The 17,669-nt window shown below is 37.0% G+C and overlaps 3 protein-coding genes across 5 annotated transcripts in view; 2 read left to right on the top strand and 1 right to left on the bottom strand.

Moving 5' to 3' along the window:
• Window positions 1-823: 823 nt before the first annotated feature.
• On the top strand, window positions 824-5,281 carry LOC135615089 (uncharacterized). Of its 3 annotated transcripts, none has more exons than XM_065113135.1 (11): window positions 824-1,176; window positions 1,256-1,350; window positions 1,494-1,551; window positions 2,289-2,480; window positions 2,712-2,788; window positions 2,918-3,000; window positions 3,218-3,269; window positions 3,508-3,576; window positions 4,507-4,593; window positions 4,677-4,741; window positions 4,895-5,281. In XM_065113135.1, exons 1-11 carry the CDS (start codon window positions 1,062-1,064, stop codon window positions 4,998-5,000), a joined length of 999 nt encoding a protein of 332 aa, XP_064969207.1. In that variant the 5' UTR covers window positions 824-1,061; the 3' UTR covers window positions 5,001-5,281. The 3 variants fall into 3 exon arrangements, with proteins under 3 accessions (XP_064969207.1, XP_064969206.1, XP_064969208.1); XM_065113134.1 differs by having other exon boundaries at window positions 4,889-5,281; XM_065113136.1 differs by lacking the exon at window positions 3,508-3,576 and having other exon boundaries at window positions 4,889-5,281.
• Window positions 5,282-8,442: 3,161 nt separating this feature from the next.
• Window positions 8,443-16,655, top strand: LOC103988599 (uncharacterized). The gene is made up of 9 exons (XM_065110902.1): window positions 8,443-8,534; window positions 8,681-8,804; window positions 13,048-13,197; window positions 13,438-13,497; window positions 14,262-14,311; window positions 14,520-14,562; window positions 14,797-14,865; window positions 15,786-15,872; window positions 15,956-16,655. The coding sequence occupies exons 1-9, from the start codon at window positions 8,443-8,445 to the stop codon at window positions 16,022-16,024; spliced, it is 744 nt and encodes a 247-aa protein (XP_064966974.1). The 3' UTR covers window positions 16,025-16,655.
• A 153-nt stretch (window positions 16,656-16,808) lies between these two features.
• Window positions 16,809-17,669, bottom strand: part of LOC135615088 (probable fatty acyl-CoA reductase 4) — a 5,332-nt gene continuing 4,471 nt past the window's right edge. The window contains exons 8-10 of the mRNA XM_065113133.1: window positions 17,447-17,669; window positions 17,248-17,375; window positions 16,809-17,153 (exon numbers count right to left, since the gene is read on the bottom strand). The exon at window positions 17,447-17,669 is cut by the window's right edge and continues 44 nt beyond it. Coding sequence (XP_064969205.1) covers window positions 17,000-17,153; window positions 17,248-17,375; window positions 17,447-17,669 — 505 coding nt within the window. The 3' untranslated portion in view covers window positions 16,809-16,999. The remainder of the gene's footprint in view (window positions 17,154-17,247; window positions 17,376-17,446) is intronic.

Raw genomic sequence — 17,669 nt, 5'->3', positions numbered from 1 at the left:
CATACTTTTGACTTGTTTTAAAATAAGTTAGAAAGTTAAGAGTGTAAGCTTTTTTAAGGCATGCGCCTTAATTCTTTAACAATAAATTCAAGCTACTCAATTATTTGAAAAATGAGCTTATAAATTATTTGGCTTATGGGCTATCATCTTTGAGAGGTGTGGATCAAAGATTATGGGATAAGATTTGACTCTCGTTTGATTAGAAAATGCGTTACTGATCATCTCCTTCGTGAAAAAACCTGTTGGTATCGATAGAGGCTGATGGTCATGTGAATCATGGAAAACATGCTCTCCCATTCAACCTATAGCTCAGCATATCAAATATGATATGATTGTAATCCCCAATCATCATCTAATGGGAAAGTAGAATTAGAAAATTGAGCTATTGACCTCTCTCCATTGTGGATAAACCTGTAGGTATCGATAGAGATGATGGCCATGTGAATCATGGAAATCATGCTCTCCCATTCAATGATAGGATCGATAAGATTTTGTGGAAACACCTATCAATATCAGAAAACTCTAATGCTCTTTTTTCTCGGCTGTTTTGGCTATTTGTGCTTAGAATTAGAGGGCTGATTGAAACTTGGGATAATGAAAGATGTTGGCTTCACTTTGGATTGATATTGACCTCAGTACTGAAGTGCAGAACATGAGCTGCATCGATGAGATTGTTACATGTAGATGGCAGATGGCGGATGTCGTTGACCAAGAAAGGCAGTAAAGCTGCTATTCTCGTTGACTGATGGGTAAGAGACGCAACGCGTGCCAACAATAAAGATTTGGGGTGTTGGATGCTTCTGTAGGTCCGAGCCACCACTCGGTCAACCTTCTTCCAACTCTTCTGTAGATTCTGTTCTTCCTCCACCTCCTCAAGTAGACCACCATTCATCGCAGGGAAACGGGAGCTTTACCCTTCTACCTTCGATTCGTCTTCTCTGTCAATATTTCAATGTATTTGACCTGGTAGCTGGTGCCTGCAGGAGATACAGTTCCCATTTCAAGCACCCAATTTAAGTCCGCGCCCTTGGTTATCCTGCTGCCCTCTAAAGCAGTCCTCCATGAACATGGAGAAGGAGGAGATATGGAGGCTGGTCTTTGTGTTATTCCTTGGCCAACTGGTTTCTTTCTTCCTTGCGGTTGCCAGCTTCACTTCTTCTTTAATAGCAGAGCTGGGTAATCTTTGCATCAGCGGAAACTCCATAATCTCTCTGCTTCTTTGTACTGACTTCATGGTTAAACCTTGCATTTGAAGGTACTGATGCACCACTCACGCAGTCTTTCTTCACATACCTTTCCCTGTCCCTAGTTTATGGTGCAGCTTTCCTGTACCGGCGTCAGAAGCTTCTGGTGAGGCTTTGTTCTCTAACATTTGCATCTGAGCTTGACAAGTTCGGTCACTTTCTATCTCATTCATGCCTTTGCTACTGGGATTTCCAGAGCTGCATTTGGTTTCTAGGATCTGTCATATGTTTTTTGCTTGTGCTTTGCAGGTTGCTTGGTATTGGTATTTTGTGTTAGCCTTTGTTGATGTGCAAGGGAACTATTTAGGTAGTCTCTTTTTCTCCGGTTTCTAGTTGAATTTCAATCTACTTTAAAAAAATATGTTGGTATCATATGAGAATATCACTGAAATGCACAAACCAAATCAGAACATGAATTTAAGCTCCTTATCATCCCTTTGTGGGACCTGTCTTACCTTTGGATCTTGGCATGCCACACAATTATTGCTTCTCTTTCTACTCAAAAGCTTAGGAGAACAAAGATGGTGCGGGAATAAGTAGATGAAGGTGGTTTCGAAGCTCAAAAGTATCACCTTTTAAAGTGACTCATTATCTTCCCATTGAATGATTAACATGTGGATGTTTATGAAAACTTCAATGTCAGGACCACATTTAGTAATTCTAGGAGGGGGGGCATCAAGGTGCTTATTGATTTTAGAAACTTAGGTAGTTCCAAATTTTTGTGTTTTGTATCCATTGAAGTTGCCAAATTAAAGTTATAATGACCAAGTGTATACCAATCCTCTTGTAACTTTTGGGGTTCTGATATGATGGAATAAAACTGGCCTTCAGATAGCTAAATTTCTTGACTAATATATAGATGCATGTATGATTTGCTCCGTAATTATTTGTCTTGTCTTGCAATTACTAAAATTCTTCTGCCTTGGTGATAACGACTAGAAAATTTGTATGTAACATCAATCTAATTTCCTCTGTCTATTTCAGTTTGATATAGCATATTGGAAGGTCAAAAAGAAATAAAGAACGATGATCTTTCTAATGCAGTTATTAAGGCTTATCAGTACTCGTCAATCACTAGCGTCACACTACTGGACTGTTGGACCATACCATGGGTGATAATTCTCACCTGGCTTGTATTAGGGACAAAGTACAGTCCATGGCAATTTTTGGGTGCAGCGGTTTGTGTGCTAGGCCTCGGTTTGGTGCTTCTCTCTGATGCAGGCGTATCTGGTGGAGGTAATTAATTCACAACTCGGGTGCTTCCTGGTGATGTTTCCTTGTGCATCACCGGAAGATCAGCTAAGTGTCCTCCATCAGGCTCATTTTACAGTATGCAATTTGATCTCGAGCATTCGACAGTCATCAGCACTAGGCAGTTTCAGTGAACAGCCCTATAGCCCAATGGCCATGAACATAGTCTAAATTAAATATCTTGCTGGCAACTATGACAACTAATTTGACTTGCAGGTGGCACAAAACCTATTATCGGTGATATACTTGTTATTGCAGGAACATTTTGTTATGCATTCAGCAATGTTAGTGAGGTTAGTCAGCGCTCTGTAATGTTTTGATCCTTCCCATATGTATTACAGTTGGTGATTTAATACATAGTTTCACCGGTATCCTTACAGATAATTACTGATCTTAATGGCTCACTCTGCAATAACATTTAGGAATATTGTGTTAAGAAGAAAGATCGAGTTGAACTACTCACAATGCTTGGGGTCTTTGGGGTGTTAGTCAGTGCATGTGAGATGTATCCTTTCCAATATATAAAGAGGACTCAGTTCTGTTTTTCTACCCTTTTTTTTACGCATTCACTACTTTATCATCAGTTGCTTGTAGATTTTGTTTTGATATGAAGGTCAGTCAATCCTTCATATAAGATCCTTGTCATTATATTGTCAGCTATATGTGATGGTCAGTTGATCTAGATTATGCTCGATCTGGTCTAAATTCCATAACACTCTTAGATCTATTATCGAGAGGAAAGACCTTGAATCAGTTAAGTGGTCTGCCACAATGGTAAGCATTTTACACATTGGAATTATTTGCAGTATCATCTTGTGGTCATCTATATTTATGTATCGCAAGAAGCATACTAATATTATCATCAACTCTATTATATAAATTGCACCTTTTTTTTTTTGCATCAAGATATCCACCCAAAGGGCTCAGCTGTCAAGAAAAAATAAATTTTTTCTTACTTGTTGCATTGTCATTCTTTGAAGGAATTGATTATACAATTTTTCTGGTTCTACAGATATCTTTATTTGTTGGCTTTGCTGCATCAGCATTTCTGTTCTACACCGTCGTTCCCTTTGTTTTAAAGGTTAAATTCCTGCTAACTCAACTTCATGTTAGTGCCATAATAAGCAAAAACAATTACTAATTTTTCTACTTAGTATTGTCCAACTGAGATTTTCTCTGGTTCTAATAAAGTTTGGACTCCCAGAAGGTTGATTAAAGGTCCCAGTTGCACTTTACAAAACAAGAAGGTCCTTTTGCAAATCACCATTCTCATTTGATCCACAGATTTTACTTAAAGCTGATTGAGAAATTAGTGAGTGTAACTGCATTATTCAAGCTGAATAAAAGTTCTGTATAGTTTCTCAACTTGATGATAAAATTCAAAATTATTCTTATATATATCTTGTGGCATTTAGAAACAATTGCAGTAGTCCAGTTGACACTGCTACTCCGTAAGCTATTTTCTTGAGGTTTACAATTGGGTCTCTTTGCTCTTATGCATGGGAGTTTTGACATGCAAGCTTTTGTAGCCCTACCACTCTTTTTCTTTTATTTGGTTTCTGTAACATTTCAACATATTTAGAAAATGCAGAATCCCGTAGAGATACAATGATGCTCATCATTTGGTATGAACAGCTCACATGCAGGGCTGCATCCACCTTTTAGCTTGCAAAAATTGGAATCTTCAGTGACCAAAATTGAGCAACTAAATATGTATCAGACTTTAAGAAGACTGCATGCTGCTATGAGTTTTGAATCAAATTGTTCAAGAAAAGACAATGTGCACCCCGGAACGACTCTGCATCCACTGTCTTAACTGTGCCTAATTGAAACTATGGCTAAAGAGAGGAAGTTGGACACAAAATGATTTATGATTTATGTAGCTGAACTTGTAAATTTTGCTATTTTTCTCTTTTGTTTGACACTTTCACTTGGGCACCACAATTTACATCTAAGCAATTACATATCTGATGTATAACACAGTGAGGACTGATGAGCCTCATCCATGCAGATGAGTGGAGCAACTCTGTTCAATCTCTCTCTTCTTACATCCGATATGTGGGCGGTGGTCATTCGCATTTTCTTTTATCATCAACAGGTATGCCTTTATTCCTTTCCTAGATCATACCTCAATTAATGCATTATGCTTCATTGATGATGATTTATTCATGTTTATTTCAGGTGGATTGGTTGTACTATCTTGCATTTGGCCTGGTTGCTATCGGGTTGATTATCTACTCAGTGCAGTAAGTTCTACTTCATGCCAAAATGCCCCAGAATCAATACAAATGTCATAATATCATGCAAATCGAAAGGCTAAAGCTTGATTCTGCTTTGTCCAGAATCTAAAAGCTTTTGTCTCATATACTCTAAAATGTTTCAATTATCACTAGTGATAGCAAAAAGGCCAATGGAACGACCAACGAAGATGAGTCCGAATCTTTACAGTATGAACAACTTGCCGAAGAAAGTTCAGCGATATATAATGGCGTCTTAGCAGCCTGATTCTGATACATCTACTGGTTCAGAGATCAAGGAAGCTGCATATGGTCCAAGAATGCAAGACTGGAAGTTAACTGAAGTTTTAATGTCATCAGTTCGATTAAAGACAGTGAAATTTGTATGATTTCAAGATTTGGGGAACGGATATGCTAAATAGAAACATAGATTGTAAATATGAAATAAAATTTATTTTTGACCAGCTTGACCTCTCTCAAGTAGCCACATGTAATTCCACTAAAATTAGATAGTGGTATCTTTTATGAGGGTTGAGTAGCTTCTCTAAATCAAGTTTTGGTACAATTACTCATTGTATTAACTACTTGTGGTTTATTTAGTTACCTTTAAATCATCAATTAGTGGCGTAGCGCCAATATAAATTCGTCACATCGTTCAACTTGAGTAGATAATTGTATAAGTTTTTATTCTTTGAATTAGAAGTAGTCTATGATTAATTGGTATCCTACCATTATAGTAATTCCCAAGTCTATTATTGTTGGAAAATAAGATCAATCTGACAAGGAAATGAGTCTCCTTCTCATCTATATTTAATTTATAACAATTCAGACCCAAATCATCTGATCTCAAAAGAGAACAAAAAGCTAGAGTTCAGTCGGCTGCTCTCGAATGCGTACACTTATTATATCCCTCTGATTATGTGAAATTTTTTTAATCTAGAAATTTGTGCATTAAATATGAAATCATTACCGACCTTTTAGATCAGCAAAAAGCTATAGACAATAAGAAGACCATGAATCTTAGGTAGATTGTCATCCTCTCTTAGCTAATCGAATCAAATATGATATCATTGTAGGCCATAGTCACTATTTTATCTTCATCTAATTGGAAAGCAAGAATCAGACAATGAAGTTATTGATCTCCATTGTGGAAATACTGTTAGGAACTGACTATGTCGTCATTAAGAATTGAACCAAGTAAAACGTGCTCTCTCGTTCAAGCAGAACGCAAAGCCACCTAAAGAGGTCTCTCTCAAGCTATAGCTGATAGGATCGATATGGTTTTGTGAAAGTACTACTGCTCATCTTTTGGGTACCTGTGCCAGAATTAGAGGACTAGACTTGGGATAGTGAAAGATGTTGTCTTCGTTACAGAGTACCGGATTTGAGCTCCGTTAATGAGAGATGCCGACACTGTTGTGTCTGTCAACCATAAGGAGACGGAGAGATGTTATCGAGAGAACTTCTCTCGCAGCTACTTTTCTCGTTGACTGATCAATAAGAGATACGAAAAGAGGCCCAGTAACGAGTACTTCGAGTGGTGGATTCTTCCGTCCGTCACAGTCTCACACGCCACTCGGTCAACCAGCGACCAACTTTCTGCACAGCTTGTTCGGTCTCCCTCTTCTCAAGCAGACCACTATATCTGGCAGAGAAAAGGTACACTTACTCTCGTCTTCTCCTTCAATGTACTTGACTTGGTAGCTGGTGCTTAAAGGAGCTACGGTTGCCATTTCAAGCATCCAAGCTAAATCTGGGTGCTTGCTTATCCTACTTCCCTGCTGCCCTCTGAAGCAGTCCTCCAAGAACATGGAGAAGGAGGATATTAGGAGGCTGGTCGTCGTATTATTCCTCGGCCAACTGGTTTCTTTCTTGCTTGCGGTTGCCAGCTTTCACCTCTTCTTTAATGGCAGACCTGAGTAATCTTTTCATCAGCTGAAAGTCTATGATCTCCCAATTGCCCATCCAAATCTGTGTCTCTGTACTAACTTCATGGTTAACTCTTTTCATTTTAAGGTACTGATACACCACTCACCCAGTCTTTTTGACATACCTTTCCCTGTCCCTAGCTTATGGTGCTGTGTTCCTGTACCGGCATCAGAAGCTCCTGGTGAGAATTTGTACTCTAAAACATGCATATGAGCTAGAACAGTCAAATTATATCGCAGGCCATGAGTTCAATTTATAGTGGATTTTAATAGCGGGGGGGGGGTATGAAATTTAGAAGAAAAAAAACTGTTTTAACAAGGCTGAAAATTACAGCGACATTTTGATTCAAAGAGGAAAAGAAAGGGATAGAAAAAAATAAAAGTAGGAAAGGGAAGAAGACAAGAATAACGCAGAGAGATTATTATGTAGTATTTTCATCTCAAGTTAGATTAGATTTATAGTATATTATTGCTGTGATTACTTAGGGAGAATTTAGATATTGTGCACAGTAACATAATCCTTGTATTTTAATTATTCTCTTGAGATTATTGCTTGGGTTTTGGATAAAAGACTCTAAGATTTGTATATTCATTATTCTTATAGTGGATTATCTCTGATTTACCCTGTGATTTTTACCCTTCACGTTGGAAGGGTTTTCCACATAAATATTAGTGTCATATTTGATTATAATTTTCATTTAATTCTACTACGTGTTATGACCTACTAGTATTTGTTCATGTACAAAAGTAGTTCTTCTTTATATCTCATCAACTAGTATCATAGCAAGATTTTTGGTGATTTAATTTTTTATGTTCGAATATGGAGGCTAGAAGTGTTTCTCGCATAATTAGCTTAAATGAAAATAATTAGATGATATGAAAACCAAAATGGAAGATCTCTTGTATTGCAAAGATTTATATAAACCTTTGCAGAGGGATAGTGCAAAGCCCGCAACTATGACAGATGATGAGTGGAAGAAGTTAGACCAAAAAACAATCAGGTTTATTCAACGGCGACTCGATGACAGTGTCTTTCACCATGTTTCTACTGAAAGTTCTGCATATTTTCTTTGAAAAAAGTTAGAAGGGCTCTATGAAAGAAAAACTACTTGCAACAAAACTTTCTTGATCAGAAAACTTGTAAACTTGAAATATAAAGATGATGTTTCTATTGCTGAGCATTTGAATAAAATACAGAGTATCACTAACCAGTTATCCTCTATGAAAATGTCTCTTAATGATGAGTTGCAAGTATTGTTATTTCTCAGTTCATTACCAGAAAGTTGGGAGACACTGGTAGTTTCCCTTAGTAATTCTACGCTAGATAGTATTGTCACTATGAGTCAAGTAATAAGCAGTTTGTTGAATGAGGAGTTGAGAAGAAAAATTTCAACATCTCATAATGATTCACAAGCACTTATCTCATAGAACAAATGAAGGTCAAAGTCTAGAAGTAGTTCACGCATGGATAGAAACAAGTAAAGATCAAGAAAAGATATTATTTGCTATAACTATGGTGAGAAAGGATATTACAAGAACTAATGCGAGTAACTTAAGAAGAGCAAGAAAAAGGTAAAAGAAGTAGAGTCTATAGAGTCAAAAGATAACACCACAACTATAGCGCAGAGTGTTGATTGTTTGATTTTGTCTCCTTCTGATGATATTTTTTCTTGTGTATGTCAGGAACTTGAGTGGGTGACTGACATAGGTGCTTCTTATCATGCTACACCATTGAGAAAGTTTTTTGCTACCTATAGGTTTGGAAATTTTTATGTTGTCAAGATGGACAATTATGACATGGCAAACATCATTGGCATGGGTGATATCCACATAAAGACTAACCTTGGCTACAAGTTGGTGCTTAAGGATGTGAGGCATATGGTTGACTTAAGGCTGAATTTATTTCAGTTGGAAGATTATATGATGAAGACTATGATAGCAGATTTCACAAAGGGCAATGGAAGCTCGGTAAGGATTCTCTTATTGTAGTTAGTGGAAAGAAATGTCACACTTTATACAGATTGCAGGCCAAAGCTTGTGGTGAGCAATTGAATGCTACAGAGAAAGACTTAAGTATAGAGTTGTGGCATAGGCGACTAGGACACATGAGTGAGAAGGGGCTGAATGATCTTTCCAAGAGAAAGGTATTGCCAGACCTCAGAGGTATACATTTGAACCCTTATATTGATTGTTTGGCTGGTAAACAACAGAGTTTTATTTGCTAATCTTTCTTTGTCTAGAAAAACACATGCCTTAGACCATGTTTATATAGATATATATGATCCTTTGAGGACAAAAACTCCTGGTGGAACTGTTAATATTCCTGGTATTAGTGGTACACTTTATTTTATCACTTTTATAAATGATTTTTTAAAGAAAGTTTAGGCCTATGCTATGAAGACCAAAGATCAGGTTATTAATGTCTTCAAAGAGTTTCATGCTAGAGTTGAAAGGGAAACAGAAAGACAATTGAAATGCATAAGATCAGATAATGGTGGTGAGTGCACAGGATTATTTAATGATTATTGCAAGTCACATGGAATCCAACATGGGATGATAGTTCTTGGTATACCCCAGCATAATGCTATTGCAGAGAGGATGAACCGCACCATTATGGAAAAGATCATATGTATGCTTTCACAGGCCAAAGCTATCCAAAAAATTTTGGGATGAGGTTTTGAGGACTATAGTTAATGTAATCAACTTATCACCATGTACAACCCTAGATGGTGATGTTGCAGAGCACATATGGTTAAAGAAAGATGTTTTTTATAGGTATTTAAGAGTGTTTGGTTGTCGTGCATTTGCACATGTTCCAAACAATGAGAGATCCAAGCTAGATGGTAAGATAAAAGAATGTATTTTTCTTACCTACTCACATGATCAGTTTGGTTATAGGTTTTGGGATCCAGAAAAGTAGAATGTGTTTAGAAGCCGAGATGTAGTCTTCTTTGAGGATCAAACCTTTGAGGATTTAAAGGAGGCACCAACCAAGACTTTTGTAAAAGGATTAGTAGATTTTGACTCAATTGCTCAAGAAATTGGGGAGTAACTTCTCACAGAACCTCAGTTGAGAAGATCTTCTAGACAACGTCAACCTTCTAGAAGATACTCTATAGATAAATATGTGATGCTTACTGATGCAGGTGAACCAGAGAATTACCAAGAAGTAGTTGAAAGTGAGCAAAAAAAGAAATGGTTAGTTGCTATACAGAAAGAGATGGATGCTCTACAGAATAACTACACTTATGATATGGTGCAACTATCAAAGGGAATGAAAGCCTTAAAGAACAAGTGGGTTTTCAAGTTGAAGACTCAAGAATATTGTTCTCAACCAAAGTACAAAGCTAGATTAGTTGTGAAAGGGTTTGGTCAAAAGAAAGGTATTGACTTTGAAGAGATTTTTTCTTCTGTTGTTAAAATGTCTTATATTCATGTTGCTCTTGATATTGCTACTAGCCAGGACTTGAAGGTTGAGCAGTTAGATGTGAAGATAGTTTTCCTTCATGGTGATTTGGATAAGAAAATTTATATGGAGCAATCATAAGATTTAAAAGTCAAAGGTAAAGAGAACTTTGTCTGCAAGTTGAGGAAGAGCTTATATGAGCTAAAGCATGCTCCAAGACAATGGTATAGAAAGTTTGATTTATTTATGATAAAAAATAGATACAAAAGAACGGTTTGAGATTATTGTATGTACATCAAATGGTTTGGTGAGAATTTTATTATTCTCTTACTTTATGTTGATGATATGCTTATCATTAGGAAAGATATATCTATAATTGATAAATTAAAGAAGGAACTGAGTGAGTCTTTTGCAATGAAGGACATGGGGCCAGCAAAGCAAATACTAGGCATATAGATTTCCCGTGACAGAAAAACCAAGAAGATTTGATTGTCATAGGAGAAATATATCGAGAAGGTATTGGAAAGGTTCAGTATAAATAATGTAAAGCCAGTTGGTTCTCCTCTTGTAGGTCACTTCAAGTTATGCTCAGAATAGAGTACGTCAAGTGACGAGGAGAATGAGAAAATGTAAAAAGTTCCTTATACTTCAGTAGTTGGAAGGTTAATGTATGCAATGGTGTGTACGAGGTTGGACATCGCATATACAGTGGGTGTTACTAGTAGATTTCTTACAAATCTAGGCAAAGAGCACTGGCAGTAGTGAAGTAGATTTTTAGATATCTCAGAGGGAGCTCTAAGGTTTATTTAAGCTTTGGAAGTGGACCACCTGTGTTGACAAGTTACATAGATACAGATATGACAATATATTGATACGAGGAAGTTCACGTCAGGTTTTGTACTTACTTTTGCATGGGGAGCTGTGTATTGCTCTCTCCACCATAGAGGCAAAATATATTGCTACTACAGAGGTTTACAAAAAAATGTTATGGATGAAAGATTTCTTACAAGAATTAGAGCTGAAACAGAAAATCTATATAGTGAATTGTGACAGCCAGAGTGTCATTCATTTGTGTAAAAACCCAACTTTTCATTCCAAGTCAAAGCATATAGATGTCAGATACCATTGGATTTGAAATATACCTGAAGAAAAGCAATCACAGCTTTAGAAAATTCATACAGATGATAATGGAGCAAATATGTTGATAAAGACCTTATTGAAAGAAAGGTAAGAGATATGCCGACAGTTGATCGACATGGCTTCACAATGAGAAGTCAAGAGACAACCTCCCTTATGGGCTGAAGGGAGAGGTTGTTGGGTTGACAGCCCATAAATTCAGTTCATAGTGGGTTTTAATAGCTCATAGCCCACCTCCTCTTTAATCTAACCCTAGATCTAATTAGGGGAGAGTAGGGGCTACAAAATTTATAGGAGAAAAACTGCTACAACGAGGCAAAAAATTATAACATCTTGATTCAAAGAGGAAGAGAAAACGGCAGAAAAATAAGAGAATGAATAGGGAAAAGACAAGGACAATGCAGTAGTATTCTCATCTTAGGTTAGATCAGATCATATTTACAATAGATTATTGCTATGATTACTTGGGAAAAATTTAGATATTATGCACAGTGACGCAATCCTTGTATCCTAGTTATTCTCCTGAAATTGTTGATTAGGTTTTGGGTAAAAGACTCTGAGATTTGTATATTCATTATTCTTATAGTGGATTATCTTTAGTTTGCCTCATGGTTTTTGCCCTTCATGTTAGAGGGATTTTTCACGTAAATCTTAGTGTCATATTTGATTATGATCTTCATTTAATTTCACTACGTGTTATGGTCTACTAGTATTTGTTCATATACAAAAATAGTTCTTCTTTATATCCCATCATCTCATTCATGTCTTTGATGCCGGGATTTCCAGAGCTGCACATGTTTCGTAAGATCTGTCATATGTTTTTTGTTTATACTTGGCAGGTTGCTTAGTGTTGGTAATTTGTGTTAGCCTTTGTTGATATACAAGGGAACTATTCAGGTAATCTCTTTGTCTCTAGTTTCTAGTTCAGGTTCCATCTACTTTGAACAATAAGTTTGTATCATATGATAATATCATCAATTTGTTCATGGAAACTTATGCAGAGGATAAGATTGTTTTCACTAAAATGTTGTGAGGTCTTTCTTGCCTTTGGATCTTAGCATGCCATACAATTTTTTGCCTTATATTTCTAGCCTAAAGCTGTAGAAATTCTAATCTCGATCTAGGAGAACAATGTTTGTAGAAGATGATGCATGTGCAAGTGGACGCAGGTGGTCTCATAGCTCAAAAGTGCCACTTGAGTTCCAAAGCAATGCATTAACTTCTCCTTAAACGTTAACATGTAGAAGTTCATGAAAACTTCAATAGGTAGTAGGGAAACCAAGAACTCATAAGTCTCTCGGGTCTCCATTATCCTTAGAGATGTTTTTTAGAGTTTACATACTCCGAAAAGATAAAACCGTATGGGTACGCTTATTCGCTAAAGGCGGATAATTCTTCACGAACCCTTGACTCCCCTTCGGGAGCCTGGAGCCCACTCCTTCCAAAAGGGCAAAATCGTACGAGTATGCTTTTCCGCCCAAAGTTAATAATTTCTCGCAAGTCTACCGCCAACTAAGTGACATATCATACCTAACCTATCTTACCTTCTTCTTAGCTTTTGTAATTCCAAAACCTAAGCCTTTGTAATTCCAAAACCTAATACAATATACTATGGAGTTGAATGGTCTTCATATAGCTTTTTTTTTGTGACTATATATAGATGCAAGTGTAATTTATTCTGTATTCATTCTTTTTGTCATGCAATTACTATAATTCTCTTCCGCCTGTGCTGATAATGACAAGGAAATGTAGATGTAGCTGTTTTAACTCCTTTGTCAAATTCACACATTGGAAGGTCGAAATAAAAGCTTTGATTTTCTGATGGAGTCATTAAGGATTAGCAGTACTCATCAATCATTAGCGTGACACTACTAAATTGTTGGGCCATACCGTGGGTCATAATTCTCACTTGGCTTGCATTGGGGACAAGAATTTGTGTACTAGTCCTTGGTTTGGTGCTTCTCTCCAATGCAGGTATATCCGGTGGAGGTAATTAAGTCACTACTATGGCACTTCATGACCATGTTACCCTTTGCATCACCAAAAGATCATCCAAGCATCCTCCATCAGGCTCCTTTCACAGTATGCAATTTGTTTGAGTATTTTGTAGTCATCTGCACAAGGCAGGTTCAGTGAACAGCCCTTACCCCAGTGGCCATGAACATAGTCTAAACTAAATGACTTGGTTGCAATAATGACAACTAATTTGACTTGCAGGTGGCACATAACTTACTATTGGTGATATACTTGTTATTGCAGGGGCATTTTGTTTTGCATTCAGCAATGTTGGTGAGGTTAGTCGTAAGGTATGTAATACTGTCTGTACCAATGTTTTGAGGTTGGTTCGGTACGGTACGGTACCATATACCGAGCGGTACACCTAATTTAGATGTAAAATCCTCTGAAAATACTTAAAAATAAAAAAAAAATTAGGATAGAATTTTTAAGTTAGAAATAAATATAACAATAGCATAAGTTTAGAAAGTCTAATTAAAGAAAGAGAATTCATATCTCTTGATTAGAAAGTTCTTCCTCTTAATCTTTCTAAATTAGCCTCGATTGAATTCACAAATCATTGTTTTATAGAGTTTAGGAGAGCACAAATATTAGAAAAAAAGAGTTTGAGATAGTTTAAGAAAGTATGAGAATGTAATGAAGTGAAATAGGGGAGAAGAAGGGTTTAAATACTATGAGAAAGGGCTTCAACGGTCAATTTAACCATTGGAGCACTATAGCACTATTACAATACAGTAACAGTCGATTTCGATCGTTACTGAGTGGTAACGATTAAAATCGAACGTTACCATGTTGGGCCACCCGATATTACCTCATATCGTCCAATACGAGGTGTTTTTAAACGTTCCGCCCAGTAGCGGGCGGTCCGCGTATCGGTATGTCATCGGACCGGTACTTACAACCTGTACCGGGCGATACCATTCGAAATTACATACCTTGGTTAGTTGGCACTCTGCAATGTTAAAGATTTGATGTATAGTTTAAATGGTATTCTAAAAAACTATAGCTGATCTTTTATGCCTCATTCTACAATAACATTTAGGAATATTGTGTTAAGAAGAAAGATCTAGTCGAAGTACTCACAATGCATGGGTTTTTTTAGGTGCTACTCAGTGCATGTGAGATGTATCCTTTTCAATATCTATATGCAAAACTTAGTTTTAACTTTTTCCCTTATTTCTTCTGCATTTATTACTTTATCATCAGTTGCTTGTAGATTTGTTCCTATAAAGGATCACTATATTGTCAGCTGCATGCTATGATCAGTTTAGATTATGTCTTCTCTGGTGTACGTTCCATAACCCAGGAAAGACCTTGAATCAGTTAAGTGGTCCGCCACAATGGTAAGCATTATGCAATGGTAAGATTGGAATTCTTTGTAGTATAATCTTGTAGTCATCTTTATTAATGTATCTCAGGAAGCAAATTAATATTATCATCAACTGTATTACATGCATCGAAGCTTTTTCTTTTGTTTCATGATATCTGCTGCTCATCTGTCTAACCAAAAAAAAAAAAATTTTGTTGCATAGTCATTTTCTGAAGGAATTGATTATCCAAGTTTTCTGGTTTCACAGATATCTTTATTTGTTGGTTTTACAGCAGCATCACTTCTGTCCTTCTCTATCATTCCCTTTGTTTTGAAGGTTAAGTTCCTGCTAACTCAACTTCATGTTAGTGCCGAAATGAGCAAAAACAATTAGCATTTTTTCTACTTAGTATTGCACAACTGAGGTTTTAACTGGTTGTAAGAAAATTTGGACTCCCATAGGGTAGCTTAACAAAACAAGATGGACCTTTCGCAAGTCACCATTCATATTTGATTCAGAGATTTTACTGAAAAGCTGATCTAGAAATTAGCAAATGTAAATTCGTTGTTCCTGCTGAATAAAAGTTCTATAAAGTTTCACATCTAGGTGATAAAATGCAAAAGTTTTCTTATATATATCGTGTGGCTTTTAGAACAATCAGTTTCAGCAACCCAGTTGACACTGCTACATGAGCTATTTTCTAGAGGGTTTACAATTGGGTTTTCCTCTGGTTTTAGACATGGAAGTTTTGACATGAAAGCTTTTGTTTCCATACCACTCTCTGTTTTTTTTCATAATCTTTTATTTGGTTTCTATAATTTTTCAACATATTTATAAAATGCAGAATCCATGAGCGAACAGTTCGCATGCAGGATTGCATCTATCATTTAGCTTGCAAAAAATGGAATCTTCATTGACCAAAATGGATCAATTAAATATGTATCAGACTTTAAGAAATCTGAATACCACTATGAGTATTGGATCAAATTTCTCAAAAGAAAAACAAACCAAAAAAAAGACAATTTGTACCCTGAAACCATTCTTCATCGACCGGCTTAACTGTGCCTAATTGAAATTATGGCTAAAGAGAGGACGTTCGACACGAAATGATTTCTGATTTATGTAGCTGAACTTATAAATGTTGCTTTTTTTCTCTTTTGTTTGGCATTTTCACTTGGGCACCACAATTTACATCTAATCAGTTCAATATCTGATAGATAATACACAGTGTGGACCGATGGCCGTCCTTAATGCAGCTGAGTGGAGCAACTTTGTTCAATCTATCTCTTCTTACATCCGATATATGGGCAGTGGTCATTCGCATTTTCTTTTATAGTCAACAGGTATGTCTTTATTACTTTCTTGGATCATACCTCGATTAATGCATTGTTCTTCACTGATAATGACACATTCATGTTTGTTTCAGGTGGACCGGTTGTATTATCTTGCATTTGGCCTGGTGGATATCGGGCTGATCATCTACACAGTGAAGTAATTTATATTTTACGCCGAAGTGTCTCAGAAACAATGCAAATGCCACAATGTCATGCAAATTGAAAGGCTATCTTTTACCAGATTCTAGAACTTGATTCTGCTTCGTCTAATATTCTCTAAAAGCCTTTGTCTAATATTCTCTAAAATGTTCCAGTTATCACTAAGTCTGAATCTTTACAGTATGAACAACTAACCCATCGACGAAAGTTCAGCAACATGTAATGCTGTCTTGGTGACCTGATTATGGTGCAGCCACCGACACAGAGCTTAAATAAGCTGCAGATGGTCTAAGAATGCAAGAAATAAGTGACCGTCTCAGCATATCAGGGTTTAGGTACCGGTACAGAGCATGCAAGAAATAAGAGACTGTCTCATCATATGTATCTGAATTCCTAATGTAATCCTATGTAGTTTTCATTGAACGAAGTTGCAGCTAAGATTTGTACTTGGAAGTATAGCTGTCTTAGCCCATTTTTAAATGTGAGAAGGATTTTGTATCATTCTGATCGACTGAAAACTTCAACCGAGCTAAGCTGGATGAAGAGTTAATCTGCTCCAGAATTAAATGATTAATTGGATGATCACTATTTCCAAAAGATTAAGCTATCGGAAAATAGATGAGCTCAAATTTGTTCTGAGAAGCAAAATTTTCAGCTTCCACGTTGCTGTTTTTCTCTTTCTCTATCTGCTACAGAAGGTCACAGGTACTCTGAGGCTCTGTTATTTGTTATCCGTCAACTGCATCACAGCAGCCGTTAGCATTAATATCAGCACATTAAAGCAGATGCAGCAAAATGCCATCATCCTTGTAGCATTCTTTATCTTGGTTTTATATCCCAGTAAAAGCAACCTTCAAACAGATAGTACAACAACATCATACTGTTCCCTAGTAGAACCAAATTGATTCCTGTGGCAAGAACAAATGGAAAGACGAGAAGATGGAAGAAGTAGAACCGGAACACAACCATTTAATGGTTCACTTGCATGCATATTTCAGTACACCTGGGATGTGAATGTTGTAGAAGTAGTCCTTCCAATCAATGTGCTTGGGGTCGAAATCAAACATCCCAGCCTCAGCGTCATCCTTTCCCATTGCCATTCTCAACCTTTCCAAGTTGAGATCATCAAAGCTTCAGAAACAAGGTCAAGTCTAGAGATTAATACCGACTATTAAACTTGTTAACCTTGGAAAAGAATATAATAGACTATCTGTTCAAAACCCACCAGCCCTTGAAGAAGGCATAGGGTTCATAGAGGTCGACAAGATGCATTGCGAACTTGTACTTCCGGTTGAGTTCATCGTATCTGCGTGCGAAGCGTCCACAAGATAGCAGATTGACCAGGTGCAGCCCCTACATATCAAGAAAAGACACATGATCATTACCGTTGTTCTTATTGTGATTGCAGAGAGCTACGTGCTGACCTCCAATGGCAGCTTGTATCTCAGAGTCATGTACACGCGGAAGAGGAACATGTTCCTGAACACAGGAAGCTTTTTTGTCCTGATGACTTTCCCGTCCTTCCCTACACGAGGGTTCTCGAGGAAGTAACGAAACCCACACTGCTGCAAAGTGGAGTACTGCACTGGATTCCTCACGGAGGAGCTCACGTGGAAGATGAACTCAGACGGCTGTCTCGAGTGAGCT

The sequence above is a fragment of the Musa acuminata genome, chromosome BXJ2-6, assembly GCF_036884655.1.
Source record: "Musa acuminata AAA Group cultivar baxijiao chromosome BXJ2-6, Cavendish_Baxijiao_AAA, whole genome shotgun sequence".
Classification (NCBI taxonomy): Eukaryota; Viridiplantae; Streptophyta; class Magnoliopsida; order Zingiberales; family Musaceae; genus Musa; species Musa acuminata.
This window is presented reverse-complemented; position numbering and strand designations above follow the sequence as displayed.